Source organism: Pseudopodoces humilis, chromosome 6 (genome assembly GCF_049639895.1).
Source record: "Pseudopodoces humilis isolate 2021_Gansu_Grassland_sample_001 chromosome 6, ASM4963989v1, whole genome shotgun sequence".
Lineage (NCBI taxonomy): Eukaryota > Metazoa > Chordata > Aves > Passeriformes > Paridae > Pseudopodoces > Pseudopodoces humilis.
Genome location: NC_142205.1, coordinates 31,442,469 through 31,456,711, shown reverse-complemented (window position 1 = coordinate 31,456,711; position 14,243 = coordinate 31,442,469). Strand labels below are relative to the sequence as shown.

The window sequence follows — 14,243 nt, the reverse complement described above, 5'->3', positions numbered from 1 at the left end:
GGAGACCTCATCTTTGGAAGTTCTGGATTTCAGCAATGATGTCAAGATGCTGAGGTGTTTTGGTAGACCTTTGGATAGGGCAAGAGCCAGAATGTCAGGCTTGAATGGAATAAAACAGAATTGCAGTAATTTTCAGTAGTAAAATGTTCTGTATTCCATGGATGTCTGCCTTCCCCTCAGTAGTACTTTTGCCTCTGGAGCTGACAGGAAGAGGAGGAGTGGTAGAACAGGAGAGAAAAGTAAGGTAAGTCACTGGTAAGGGGGGTTTATGGGGAGGCTGAGCAAGCAGCTTACTTTCCAGCTAGGCTTAAAACCAGGAAAGTCAAATATCCAGCTGGGCTTAAAACCAGGAAAGTCAAATATCCAGCTGGGCTTAAAAAATATCCAGCCGGACTTAAAACCACACCCTTCAGGGTGGGCAGGACCATAGAGCCTGAAGGATTTCTTTGGGCTTGCTGTAGCTGCTTGTATCTTCCCCTGTTGATCTTACTCTTGACTCTTTTCAGTCTGGTCTGACTGTAATTGTTACCTTTCTAAGGCTTTCCTGGGGAGCTATAATTCATGGAAGCACAGGATGTGTGTGGTGAAGGAAGAAGCCTGACAAGGCTGGCTCCATAACATGGCCAGGTATCCTGTTTCTAGGGTCTGAAACAGCTCTCCTTGGTTTTGTCTGCCTCTGATGTCCCAAATACACTGCTCTTTCTTCACTAGTAGCCACCCAGCTTCTCTGATTTTGGTGTGTTTTCTTGTGTATTAGGGTTTTTTTGTTTTGTTTTGGTTTTTTTTTTGGTTGGTTGGTTTGGTTGTTTTTTGTGGGTTTTTTTTTGGTTGTTTTGTTTTGTTTTTTGGTTTTTTTGAGTGGATGAGGTTGAAACATCTGCTGTTCCTGTATCTGAGGTACAGGATGTACCTTTGAATGTATGTCCATAAGTGACACAACTTTTTTTAATTTAGTGGTGTTTTCCCCCCTGCATTAAAGCAATGTTTAAGACCTTAAAGGACCAAGGACATCTTGGCATGAATGCTGTACAAGTAAGTTGCAGGTTTTCTGCCTTGAGGATTCTTGTCTCAAAGCCTGCACTGTTTTTGACCCTGCAATGAAATAGATAAACAAAGGAAGTGTGTGTTGCAAAGAATGGAGAAAGTCTGGATAGTTAGCAGTAATTTCAGGATCCTATGCACAGATTTTATCACTGTTATGAATTGAAAAGTCAATTTTCTGTAACTACTTAAATTGCAGAAGTTTTATAATTAAAGCTGTGATGGTCAGAATTTATTATCTGATACTGATGTAGGTTTGGGCCAATTTCTTTCCTCCACCACTCTTTTTAAAACTCCTTTTGACTGAAGTGGTAGGTACAAAAAATTTGCACCCCTTTGTAGCAGTACACTTGTTTCAGAATGTTGAGTATGGATTAGTGGCTATCAGAGGGGTTTTTTGTGTGTCCTGGGTGTTTCCCTGTGGTTTTGACGGCATATGACTTTCATACTTTCTGCTTCAGATTGTCTTGTGTGCTGCTTTATGTCTTGTTCCTCAGGGCTGGCTGCAGGAGCAGTTGAAATGAATCTATAAATACTTCCTTGAACTCTTCTATGGCATATAAATATTGCTCTTTACTACCCCAGACATACTGGGCACATTCATTTGTCCTCTTTTATGGTGTAAAGGAGGGAAGGGCTCATTCTCACCTGTTCAAATACTTCCAGTTACAAGTGAAAAAACCCCCTATCTATAACAGATGAATCTGCGATAGTGTAAGAAAAGCCTCTGGTGGGTATTAAACCAGCTGGTATTTGTACATGTTTCACATTACAGTTTGGAACGCTAACCCAGGGAAGCATGAGTTGGGTCATTGCGTGCTTGGGGTTTATCTAGCAAATCACAGCGACAGAAGCGGTGCGATGACCCACGTAGAACGACATGTTCAGGCTCCTCAGCGTTCCCCATCTGCAGTGCTGGTTTCACTTGGATGCTGAACTCAGGGGTGAGGGAAAGAATCTCAATGCAAACGACTGAAGGCTTGATTATTTTAATAGAGCAGTTTATTTCTTTGTTCCTTAAGCGGCACTTGTAGAAAATCTTGAGATAATGTTACTCCATTTTATATTAATGTAAGGTGGCCAAAACAATCTTAAAGGACCAGACACTTTAAGACAGTTAAATAGCAAATTACTCTTCCAGTCACTTGGAGCTAGAGCTTGGCCCCCGAAGTGGACACAGGCGAATACTGGGCCCTCTCTTGCAAAGGGAAACTGGCTTATGAGAGACAGAGAAGTGAAACCCCTCCTTTTGGAGGGAAGTATCAAGAGCCACTGCTTGTAACTCTGGTAATTCTTTACTGGTAGAAATAAATAATTACATTATTCTTGGGATGTTTTTAAAGTGGTTTACTGATTTATCTGATGGATGGAAAAAGTAGGAGGATTACTTTGCTATTTGTTTACGTGGGTGATGAAATAATGGCTTCCAAGTTTGTTCTTTGTGTTGGCAGCAAGAAACATGAATTGTTGAGATGCGAGTGTCTGTACTGAGGATAGCAACACATTTCGTGTTGTCAGTCAACATTTCCCCCCACTCCCTGCCCTCGTGTCACTTGTGATGTAATGCCATTCTGATGCAGTGGAACCCTCTGGGGTCCTGATTTGTAATTAGATGTGAGATCATGATACAAAGGTTGCTCAAAAAATTGGTATGGGATAATTTTTATAGGTGTTCAAGCTACTTTAGTAAGAATGTTTTCTACTTTTTTGTGGTATAAAACAAACTTAGCACAAAACTGCTCCTTTGTGACTCCTGAGGAAACAAAATCTAAATATCAAAAGGCATATTTCTAAATACACTATATATGGGATTCTCATTGATGCAAATGAAACAGATGGGAGTCCTGGGTGCAGCTACAGAGTATAAGTATTTACAGCACATTTGCACTAGAAGTTGCACCTGCAGGATTTTTCAGGTTCTTCCCTGCTTTCATCACCACATATTAACTAGAAGCCTCTGCTATTTTTTTTTATGTTTCAGAGGTGACATAAAACCCATAAATGAGAGCCTAGCAGTCACCAGTATCACTTTCTTTGGTTTAATTAGTTTCTGACTCAGGGAAGTGCAAGCAGGAATTCACTCATTATTTTGTTTCAGTGGATTTCTATCATTCTGCATAAATATGTATAAAAGTATTTTTAATTTTCAAAGGAATGTGACTTCACTAGGTGGATGTGGACAATAGATTATATTGGGCAGTCTTTAGCTAGGACTTGGGAACTTTTTTTATCTGGCCATTACAGGGAGGATAAAAGTAAAATGACAGTTTTTGCATCCAGTCAAATAAATGGCATGATGTTGATTATTGATACAGCTGCAGAAGAAAGATTTATTAAATTCAGCATTACTATTTACTGTGTATGGATAAGGTAGCAATTTACACTGTGTTGGTCTGGCAGTTCCCTGCTCTGTGAAATGGATGGATTCACGTATTGGTCTGATTGATATTTGCTTGTTGCAACAAGGGGTTGTGATGGATAAAAGAGGTTTTTTTAAGCTAACTTGACAGTTAAGTATTAAAAAAAGAGAACTATCTGCTTTGCTCTGTTGGGGGAACAGTTAAAGAAGTGGATTCTGGTGTCTGTGTGCGCTCACACTTTTCAGTATAATAAAACCAATCCAAACTGGATATCCAGTTGTTCTAGTGCTTCTTTCTTGTGCAGTTTTAGTTTCATGTTAACAGAGAAATCATTACCAGTACTGTGAGATCTGTTGACTTCAAAGGAGTTTGCTGTTAACTGGAGCCAAGGCAGGGTTTCACCCTGTAACTATTAATGCTGTAAGGGACTATACTTAGCAATGACCTAAGGTCTTTCTAGAGCTACTGACTTCATGTTTCCAGCTTCCCATGGGCTCATGCACGGCGTTTTCAAATGCACAGGAAGCACCTCGTGTTCCTGTCCGGGTTCTGTATATCAGCATTTAAAAGGCAACTAGTAAATACCAGGCATGGCAGAATGACACCATGCTTTGCTTTGGCACGGGTGACAGAATGTGAGACCTGCTAGGGTGACCCTTTGCTTAGTCTGGGATATAGATCACTACCCTGAATTGCTCATGCATTAGTCGCCCTGGCTTGTTGGTGTGTTACGGGCTTTCTTGTTTTAGGAAGCCTTTGCCTCAACAGCAAATATACTCGCTGCAGGCTAGGGACTGAGATCACCTGGTTTTTAGGGATGCTGTGGTTATGTTACCTATTTGTCTGTAATGTAGTGCAGCTCTGCAATAGACTTGATTTTTTTGCACTGGTGCTGACTTTTTTCTTTTCTGCAAATCCAGCTGCCAACTCATAGCATTAAAAGCAAATCCTAAGAGAAATCAAGAAGCACGCTACATATGGTGACATGAGAAAATTAATCTGGTTTGATACATAATTTTTTAGAAAAACAAGTGAATATTTGAGGCTTTTCATTGATCCGCTTTCATATTTTCCTAGATATTAAACTAGCTGGCCTCTAATTTCCCCCATCTCTTGCTCTGCTTTTAGGACAAAACATCCCTACTCGTGTGGGGTGTCCTTCATGGTTTTATAGGGGCTTATCCAAGGAAACACATAAATCCTTTAGTTTGTCCCTTAAATACTGTAGTTGGGATTTCAGCAGACTTAGCTTAATTGAGTATGCTTGGTTTACCTGGATATATTTAAATATTTCTCTACTTTTTAACTGAAAGATTAAGACTACAATCTTCTCCTGAAGTGTCAATGGCTTGCCATTCTCATTACAGTGTGTGGGGTGGGTATGTGTAGGTACAAGGTGTAACTGCATATAAGCTTGAAGAGTTAAGCACTTTGCAATACTTAAGTGATAAGTTACTTGTATTTGGAGAAATGATGGGGGAAACAGTTTTGTACTCCAAGCAAAATTTATTAGAAGTCTATTCAGGAAAAAAAACCACAGAGACCTTTTGCTTGTAGGAATTCAAAGTCAGTTACCTGAAAGCCAGGTATGAAAACCCTGCATTTTCTAAAATCAGATACAGAGTAGAAACAGTACTTTTTAAATATCACAGGCAACAGATATTTAAGTCCTCAATCATAAATGGCATCAAAGATAGTATTAATCTCACAGCAAAGCTGCATGCAGATCTAGTTTAAAATTGAAAGCCTTTGAATATAAAGCTTTTGCCATGAAATCTGCAATAATAAAGGTATGCTGCACAAAGATGTTTCTTTACCTTTGCCTTAATGACCTTTCTCAGTAATAAAGACATATGTACATTTAGATTTGGCTGGTAAACCATATTTTAATTAATAAAATTTTGCATAAAATGCTATCTTACAGAATTGCACTATCCAGATGTGCTTATGGTAAACAGAGCAAGAAAAGAAAAACACATTGAAATGTTCTGTATGTGAAGAGGGCAAATAAGAAACTTAATCTTTTAAAAATCAATAACCGAATGGCTCTGTACAAAAAAGCAAAATTATATACAAAATGCTACAGAGACTACATACATTTTGATAATTTTGATCCTTTTCCCATGAGAAATGCAGCAGAAGCTTTTGCCATCTATAAGGTGCCAAAGAAACCAAATCCAAATTTTTATTTTTATAAAGCCATAGTCATTATCATTCTGTGCCTTAATTTCATTTGCTATTTATGCTTACCTTTGCGTATGGAAAATGTATGTTTCAAACACTTGTTCATTCACACAAAAAACCAAAACCCAACACCTCTAAAATATATCGGTTTTAATACTTGTGTCTTTTTTCTGTCTAAATTCCTAAAAAGAATGTGTAACTTGGGTTTCATTAACATACATACACATATATAGTGAAATAAATCAGTACATGATGCTTGTGAATATTTTTCAGGTGGCTATGTTAGGAAAGAAAAAAACCAAAACCCAACAACCCTTTGCACTAACACTGTTTATCTTCCTGCTTCTTTAATTTCCTGATAAGTAAAAACACTAACCTCTTATACTTCATGGTGCTTACTATTACAACATTTTGATTACAACCATTTAATATCAGACATCAATAGCAGGTTTTTATTGTCTATGCTTACAGCATTGTCTCGCTTTTCCTTAAATCCTCTTTCCCAAGTCTTTCTGCCTTTTGTACTTCTTACCTTTTAACAGAAAAAAACATGTTCACTACTGTTTTTCATGAGGGAAAAGACAAAAGATTTAGCCAATACCATTGCACCCATTCAGAACACTTGCAGTTCTTCCATTTTTCACTTTGCTTCCTTGAGATTTTACAATCACTGTGCATTTGTTACAGCATACAAGTGCAGGCAAAAAAATCTATATTATAGTTTGTCATACATTGTAAACCAGTACAATAGGCAAACCCGTGACACAGCAATGTGGAAGCAACAAATGCTGCCAAGCTAATAAGAATGTGTAAAATCAATTTTTTAAAAAATAGTAAACAGCAACTTTCCTCTGTATTACATGCATGCTGAAAAAAATCCCACCAGACTTCATGGTAGTACCACAAATGTTCAAACTAGGAATAATTTTCCCCCCTTTCCCCCTACCCCCCATGGCAACTCATCTGTGTACCTGTCATCAGGCTTCTCCTATTGTGTTTCACATGAAAAGACTTTAAAGCAGGGAGTATTTAAATGTTGAAATGATTCCTCTTGTCTCAGAAAAGCTTAGTTATTCACACTGTGGTCGTTGCTGTAATACTGCTGGAACGGTTTGGCGGGTGGGATGGGATGAGGATGAACTAGATGGCCTCTATTTGAGACTGCAAGCAAGAAAACAGAAGGCCAGCGTAGCATGTTTTCTAGCAGCTTTATGCAGATGTGTTGCAGAGATGCAGCATAAATAAGTAGAAAAAAAAATTTCACAGCCTCTTGACATAGTTTCCAGGGAAAGTACCAAAGAATTTGGTTCTTCTTGAGGTTCCTGAAATTAGAAGCAAAAGATGAAAGATGGGAATAATAACAGAAAATCACTATGTAAGCATGGCCTTAAAATTTTTATGTTTAGTATTGCACAAACAGAATGATCTACAGTTCCTTATGCTAGATAAGTTTATTTGTGAGGTTTAAGAAAGTGTAACTGCAGGAAGGCAAATGCAAACAAAGAGGCATATTTGATTAAATTGTTAGGCCTGATTAAAAGCTGTGCTAAAATTCTTGGTACATAGAAATAATTTAATTTCAACAACATAAATTCTAAATAATGTGAATTTTTTAAATATTAGGGGCTTGTCAGATGATTAAGTTAGCTGCTGTATGCATGAGGGTTTATGAAATGTTAAGCCACTCTATCTTGGCCTGGTTATGAAATCATCGTTTCTTCAGTAATTCTTCGGTTTCACAAGTGGTCAATGCTGTGGATGTGTTCATGTGAGAAGGTTTTAAGTTACCTGGCATTTATAAAGAGAGGCATAATACACAGTCCATTTGTGTCCCAAATGACAATGATGCTATATAACAATCCAGAGGCGTGTGTCAATTTGTGTCTATCAATTTTAAAAGACAAAAGTGCAAAATCACCCGCTAGTTTCAGTGGATTTTGGTTGGGATTTCTCCTGATAAAGCCAGGTTCATGTTTATTACGCTACATGCCAAAAATCAAGTTGATTAAAAGACACTACACAAAGAGGGCAGCACAGGTCAGGGGAAAAAAAAAAAGAAAGCAGCCAAATTAAAACATACCCACAAACCATCCATCATCACATTTTTCCATCACATCAATGACATCTCCCTCTCTGAGCTCCAATTCATCTTCGTTCCTAGGAGTATAGTTATATAGAGCCTGAAACCTTAAATAGGACAAATGATGCATTTTAAAAAGAAGAAAAAGTTCCTTGCACTTTTGCTCAAGTAAAGGAGCTGGTTTAAACATTAAGAAGAAACACTTGCAAATAGAGGGGAAAAGGACTTTATTTTGCCTGGTGCACTTAAGGATTAGGAATTTATAGTAAATAAAACCTTCATTAGAAAGGCAACTCATGAGACACTGAAGACTGGGTTTAAAGGCAAGCCTGATGGCTCCTCAACCAGTTGTTTCAAAAACAGATTTATTTTTTTTTTTTAAACATTTTCGTGTTATTTTATAGTTCAGTCACCAAACAGAGCACTTCTAAAGGAGAGTCTAGATGTGCTAGCCCTGTAACCTTCCATGATCAGCACCTAACACTGTGGTTCTACCTTTAAGCTCTGAGAAGCCAGTGGCAGCACAAGCGAGGGTACCCAAGACAGCAGCTCTCACGCGCTGTCATTGTGGCTGGGGGACCTCCCTGGGCTCTTCAGTGGCTACACAGATAAGCCATCTCTCCCTGAGAATGAGGGAGAGGCCTGAATCAAATCAGAGGACGTATGGATGGAAACTCAAGCAATATTCAAACCCTGGGCCATGCTTCTACACCTGGCCATAACTGCAGATTGCAGGATGTAAGGTGGATAAATGGTAAGAGGTGTGCAATTACTAAATGCATTGTATTCCAGTTCTTGCCAGCTTTTAATTAAAGTTTTTTGAATTGAAAGAATAAACTCTGACTAGGGGGAACTGAAGGTTCTTGGGCTGACGGCCCACAGGAAGATTGTTACACAATCCTGTGAGTCCTGCAGAGTCAGAATTGGCCTTTTTCCCTATGCAACTGTGCCTCATAACTGACTGTCTAAAAAGAAGCAGGGTACAACTGCAGAAATTGAGAAAAGGATATAGTTTTCATTTTAGATTACTGAAGCAAAATATTATTGTATCCATTCTTTGCTCTTAAAACAGTTCACTGAATTTTTAACCTTAATACCATAATTACACTTTCCCCAGTAAAAACAAGATAGCTTGCTCATTGATGTGTTTATCATTCCAGCTAAGTTTTCATGACTTAAATAACATGTTTATTAAAAAATTCCTGCTCCTGAAAGCTCAGTTTGAAAATCGTATATACAGACTGGTGCTAGGTTTAGTTTAATGATGTCTTCTTGAATAAACTACACTTATTTTTCACATTGCTGGTTTGGAGATTAGAAAATAAGAAAATGTTCCAAGAAAAAAAAAGAAAAAATTAACTTAATTTCTCATCACTGGCAATCATCTTCCCAAGCCACAAAAGTATCTTTTTATATTTTAATTACACTAACAAAATGGAAAGAGACTGGTTGTTTAAGCAATTACCTTTAGTAATTTATGTAGCAGGAGTAAGAGCAATCTGTGCAATAAACTAAGTGGCAATAATATTTTCTGTTATGCTTATCATCATTTCAGGAAAGCAGAGCTATGGTGATATTCCAAAAAATAATTCAATGCAGCTTCCAAGGGGACAGGATTTGCAGATGTAATGTGTCATGAACAGGATTCAAGCCAATTACTCAAGTACAGTAACAAGAACTTCCCAATGAGCACTCTTTGTACTTGAGAAATTGAATTTTAGTAATTTCTAGATAATCCATTTAACAAACTTCTTTGTAGTAATTTCATTCTCTCTATGCTAATCTAAGACTTTTGTAAATATGAAAACTCTACTAGCATTTACAATACTGACAGAAAACATATTCAAGAGAAAGAATGGTTAGTTAGCAATTTAAATGTATTTCTATTTTTCATTTTACGAATCAGTAACTTTAGTCATGAACTACGTATACTATCTTGAAAAAAATGAATTAGACAATTATTGATTTCAAAACTGAGTTAGGTGCTCCAGTATGCTCAACAATACCAACAGAAAATTTTGGTTTTAAAGAGATTAAATATCCAAATCGAATTATATCTGTAGTATAGCTATTTGGTAACTTTTTAACCTCTCTTTTCCTTCTACAAATGACTGACGAAAACTTAAAAATATTTTTAGACAATAAACCCTAGGTACATTTTATGAAAAATGCTATAATAGAGCATATGCTGAAGTGCTCTGATGCTAAAGGAAGATTGGCAACTGGTTTCAGTGATCACTGAAGTAGGGCCCGGTGTCAAGACTTGGGGTGGGGGGGGGGTGGTGTGAATCTCAAGACAATCTTGCACTGAACTTGCATTTTAAGAGTCAGTAATGAAATATCCCAAGCACTTTAAATGTTTGTCAAAATAAGACTCGAGTTCTGCAGTTTTCAGAGAAGCTTTCCTTGTATCTCATATTTGAATTGCACTTGTAAATCACACCAAAATGTGTGAGCCTGTGTTCCTGTGATCAACATTATCAAGTTACTTGTTTTCTCTCTATTCAAATCCAGAACTGCTTCTGGATAAAACAGTAAAGCACATCAATTGAATCAATGCTGAATCTGTTATTGTCATTTTGCTGAGATGTAAAAATGGAGAGAATAAAAAAAAGTCAAAATCTCTTCAGTAAGTACAGACAATGAAGAACTGTTAAGTTGCCATGTCTGGCTGCACTGAATGTAAAATTAAATAAATAAGGCTTTGCCCTCTGGGACTTTCTTGGCTATCTTCCTACATCATGCAGTTATCTATAAATCTGTGAAATCACTTCATAATTGTACTTGGAAAGTTAAAAAATTATCTGATGATGTGCTGGCTGTTACTTAAACGTTAGGTTTTGGTTTAGTAGACAAGAATTATACTTACGGTTCCCCCCCACTGTGTATATTTTCATGAGAAAGCACAGGGCGCTGTGGCTGAAATGAAATGATTTGAAATGTAATAAAGATTTGCAGTTTAAGGTCCAAATAATTGGATAGGGGTGTAACACATAGTTGCTCAAGAGTTCATATTCTACCTTGTGTAAAACCATGGCCCATTCTGCCCCCCTTCCAACTCACAATAAATTCTTAAGAGACAAGTCAAACAACTGAATCTTGGTACATTTAAAGATCTGATTTTTGGAGATCATAATAAAAACTAAACAAAACTGTGAACATCATCAACAGTCCATTCTGTTTATAGAATAGTACAAAGCTGGAATAGAAGCCTGCTGCCTCTTCACTGTGAAACAGAAATAACTTAGAAAAATCAGATGCAACTAATGAACATCATACATTCTTTGGGTAAAATACATTTTTAGATAAGCAGAAATAAAATCTCCTACACATAATGGCAGAATCTAGATTATTCACAGACGAACAACATACCAATTTACATTACACACACAGAGTACTAACTTGGCAGGCATAACATGCTATGCTTTAACTAATTCTGTTTCATCTCAAGCCATGCGGGCTGCTGGGAGGCAAAGAACAGGAAAAATTTTTGGAAGAATACAACAAATTGTGTGAATATAACAATTAACACTTCAACAGAAAAAAGTAGTCTGTATTTCCAGTGCAAAGCTTTTTGAAAGGAACTATGTTCCTTCTTAATGGAGCATTAGTGAGCAATAATATTCAATACATCTGGATGTGATGGAAATTGAAAATACTAATCTTCTACAGAAACCATATCCTGCTTAGAAAGTCATTGACCTATACTGATTAGAATCTGGCTGGGGCCAGAAAGTGCAGGAGCAGCTGCTTGGGAAAGCTCTTGATATGAGCAGGGATCATATTCTTTGTTGACTGAGGATGCCCTCTGGTCATGCTGTAGAGACAAGTCTGGGAACCATATCTGTTTTGGGAGTGTGGATATCAAACACTGCTCATAACACTTTCTTTCATGAATTGAGTAAACTGCAACCTGATCTCTAAGCCATGGAATTTGTCTTGTTGCTCCATGGTTCTCTCTTGGTTTGAGTATTCCAGTCACTCTTGTATCACTCTTGAAGATGATATAGTCTTCCAAGAGAGAAGGCAACAGTAAACAATCCACAAGCTGATGGCAAAAATTAAATGGAAAAACACAGGACGTAGTTTGTTAGGTTTCTTCCCCCCTCTTTTCCCTCAGCATCTCCAGATGAAATTAGTTATATTTCTTTTCAGAAGTTTCTATGAATATGTGCAGAAAATACTGTGAACAGTCTGTACTTTACAGTCTATATAGTATAACTTTTAAAAAATGCCTAAATATACAGGCAGGTAGATAATGGATTTTTTTTAAAAAATTCATATAGATTTTCAAAGTAAAAAAAAAAATAATTTTTTTTTATACTCTTTACTGTCTTCTCTCTCTCACTTAACTCTCCTCTGCCAGTGTACAAGAAAGATGGATAATTTTTACTGAAGAATAAACAGTAAAGATTGCAAATTAAACAGTTCCCAGTAAACCTTCTTTTTCCTTCAATTGCTGGCTTGTCAAGCAGTAGGAGAATAGTCAGAATGCTTTGTATTTAGACTGGAATCTGACCTGATTTGCTGCTAATCTTTCATCAGGTCTGTAACTGAGCTGAATGCCAAAAATAGTCAGAGATGCAAAAGAACTCAAGCGAGGTTAAGGACTTCTCCTATAAACAATCGAAGTAAAAGTTCTAAACAATGCTACAAATGATTTAATGCTTTGAACATAATACCAAGCCAGGAAGAAACTGGGTAGGTTAGTATTACCTTCTTTTTTATGCATATGCTTCATAAAAGGTTCTATTGCTAATTAACTACTGTAGAAATAAATAAGAATCAAGGTGACTCGTGATTTTCAACTGTATGTTATTGCCACAGAGAAAACAGTCTTGTGACAAAATTAAAATCTTGGAGAAACAGGGTGAAGTAATTGGTGCTATGTCTGAACAGGGGGACCTTGGCACTCGCTCTTTGTTTGGATGCATTCCACAGTAACACCCCAGCTGACATCCAGAAGCTTTCTCCCTGTTTTCTTTCCCTAAGCTCTCATTCCCACATACAGTTGCATTGTCTAGACAGGGGACTGTTACAAAGATTCCTAGTTTTCAACTGCACCTCACTTTACTAGACTATCCTAATATTGCAGGACCTAATCCCAAAAATATTAAGGAGTGTGAAATCAAGTCAATGGTCCCAGTTGTGTGCCTGATTTTCATGCATGATTGATACTGCACTTGCATATAAGTTCTGTAAAGTCCTGAGCACGCAAAATTAGGTGCACGATATATGCTCTTGTACTTTAGGAATTAAAATCATAAGTACACTACACATCAATACACTCCTCGTAATATACTGGTTACATGTCACTCATTTGTAGCCATGTGCAAAATTAAAATAGGGCTTAATTCCTTTTTTACAGCTCTCATTCCTAGTTGGACTTTTTGTGAGATGCTGTTTGCTACTACAAGAATCCTGGCCTTCCTGGGATTGAACTGTCTTTCTTCAGTAATGAAGAAAGCACTGTCCCCTCAATACCTGGAGGCAGAGGCCTGCCAAAAAGCTAGGACTTTGGAAGTTACACAAACCTGCATATTTTATTCAAATTTTAAAAAGGGAGACACCAGAAAGATGATCACCTAAAATCAGCAGCAACAGCATGGAAAACAATTCATCCCATTACTATTTTTACGACCTAAATGTTAAGAAACCAATGCAAAGTACAATTAAATCCTAAACTGAAAGTAAAACATACGCCATAAATTCCCATTCTCATATTTGTTTAGGTTGAGGGTGGGCTTTTTGTGTTCGTTTGATTTTTTTTTTTCCCTTTTTCATAATGTAGATTACCTTTCTGAGCAAAATCCATGCAAATTCTAAACAACCTTTCTGGCTAGATGAAAATATTAGAGTTGTGTTACAGTTACATTACAGATAAGAAGTGAAAGGTTAAAGAGTATTGAAATCTGGAATGCTTAGATAAAGAGAACAGTGTTGAATGAAAAAAATATAGCAGGTGCAAAACATTTTGAAAATAAGGATGTGGATTCAAAACCAAAAATTCAGCCTGTATACATGCTAAGGCCTGGATACATGCAATGGAGAACAAATTTTTGACTCTTAGAAGCTGTAATTTAATAAACTAAAAATGCTTTGAAAGAGAGGAGTGATTTTAATACTATATACTAACAATATTATTATACTATTTATACTAACTGTAAAGAACCAGACTAAATATAAATTTCCCTATAGCACTGGAAATACCATGCAGTACTGCAGAGATACAGTACACTAACAGATTTATATAAAAAAGTTCAGGCACACAAAGACCCATTGCCTTTACTCAGTCATAGCACAGAAACACAGCAGAAAGAAAACACAGCATACTGATAGTATTGAGACACTTGGGTAAAAGCAAAATACTTAAAGACTAGACACTGAGCTCCTTGTCCATGGAAAAGCTGTTATTGCACACTGGGCATCCAGTACCATACCCTGTGTGAATAGCTGTGACCTCTGACAGGAGAGCTGCAGGATCTCGTAGTCATCACTGGGCTACGAGGAGGTTTACCCATAACAAATATCTCCCTCTTTAAATTAGCCTAGAAGAACCACAAAAACTTTGTCAAGTG

General features: G+C 37.1%; 1 protein-coding gene across 41 annotated transcripts in view; it reads right to left on the bottom strand.

Annotated features, from left to right (window-relative positions):
- Positions 1 to 4,887: 4,887 nt before the first annotated feature.
- SORBS2 (sorbin and SH3 domain containing 2) overlaps positions 4,888 to 14,243 on the bottom strand; it is a 192,868-nt gene continuing 183,512 nt past the window's right edge. For 21 of the 41 annotated variants that reach the window (XM_088057052.1, XM_088057051.1, XM_088057049.1 and 18 more), the window contains 4 exons: positions 14,106 to 14,213; positions 10,535 to 10,584; positions 7,666 to 7,772; positions 4,888 to 6,907 (listed from right to left, as the gene is read on the bottom strand). In XM_088057052.1, coding sequence (XP_087913178.1) covers positions 6,846 to 6,907; positions 7,666 to 7,772; positions 10,535 to 10,584; positions 14,106 to 14,213 — 327 coding nt within the window. In that variant the 3' untranslated portion in view covers positions 4,888 to 6,845. The remainder of the gene's footprint in view (positions 6,908 to 7,665; positions 7,773 to 10,534; positions 10,585 to 14,105; positions 14,214 to 14,243) is intronic. The other 20 variants (XM_088057064.1, XM_088057072.1, XM_088057073.1 and 17 more) reach the window with 3 other exon arrangements.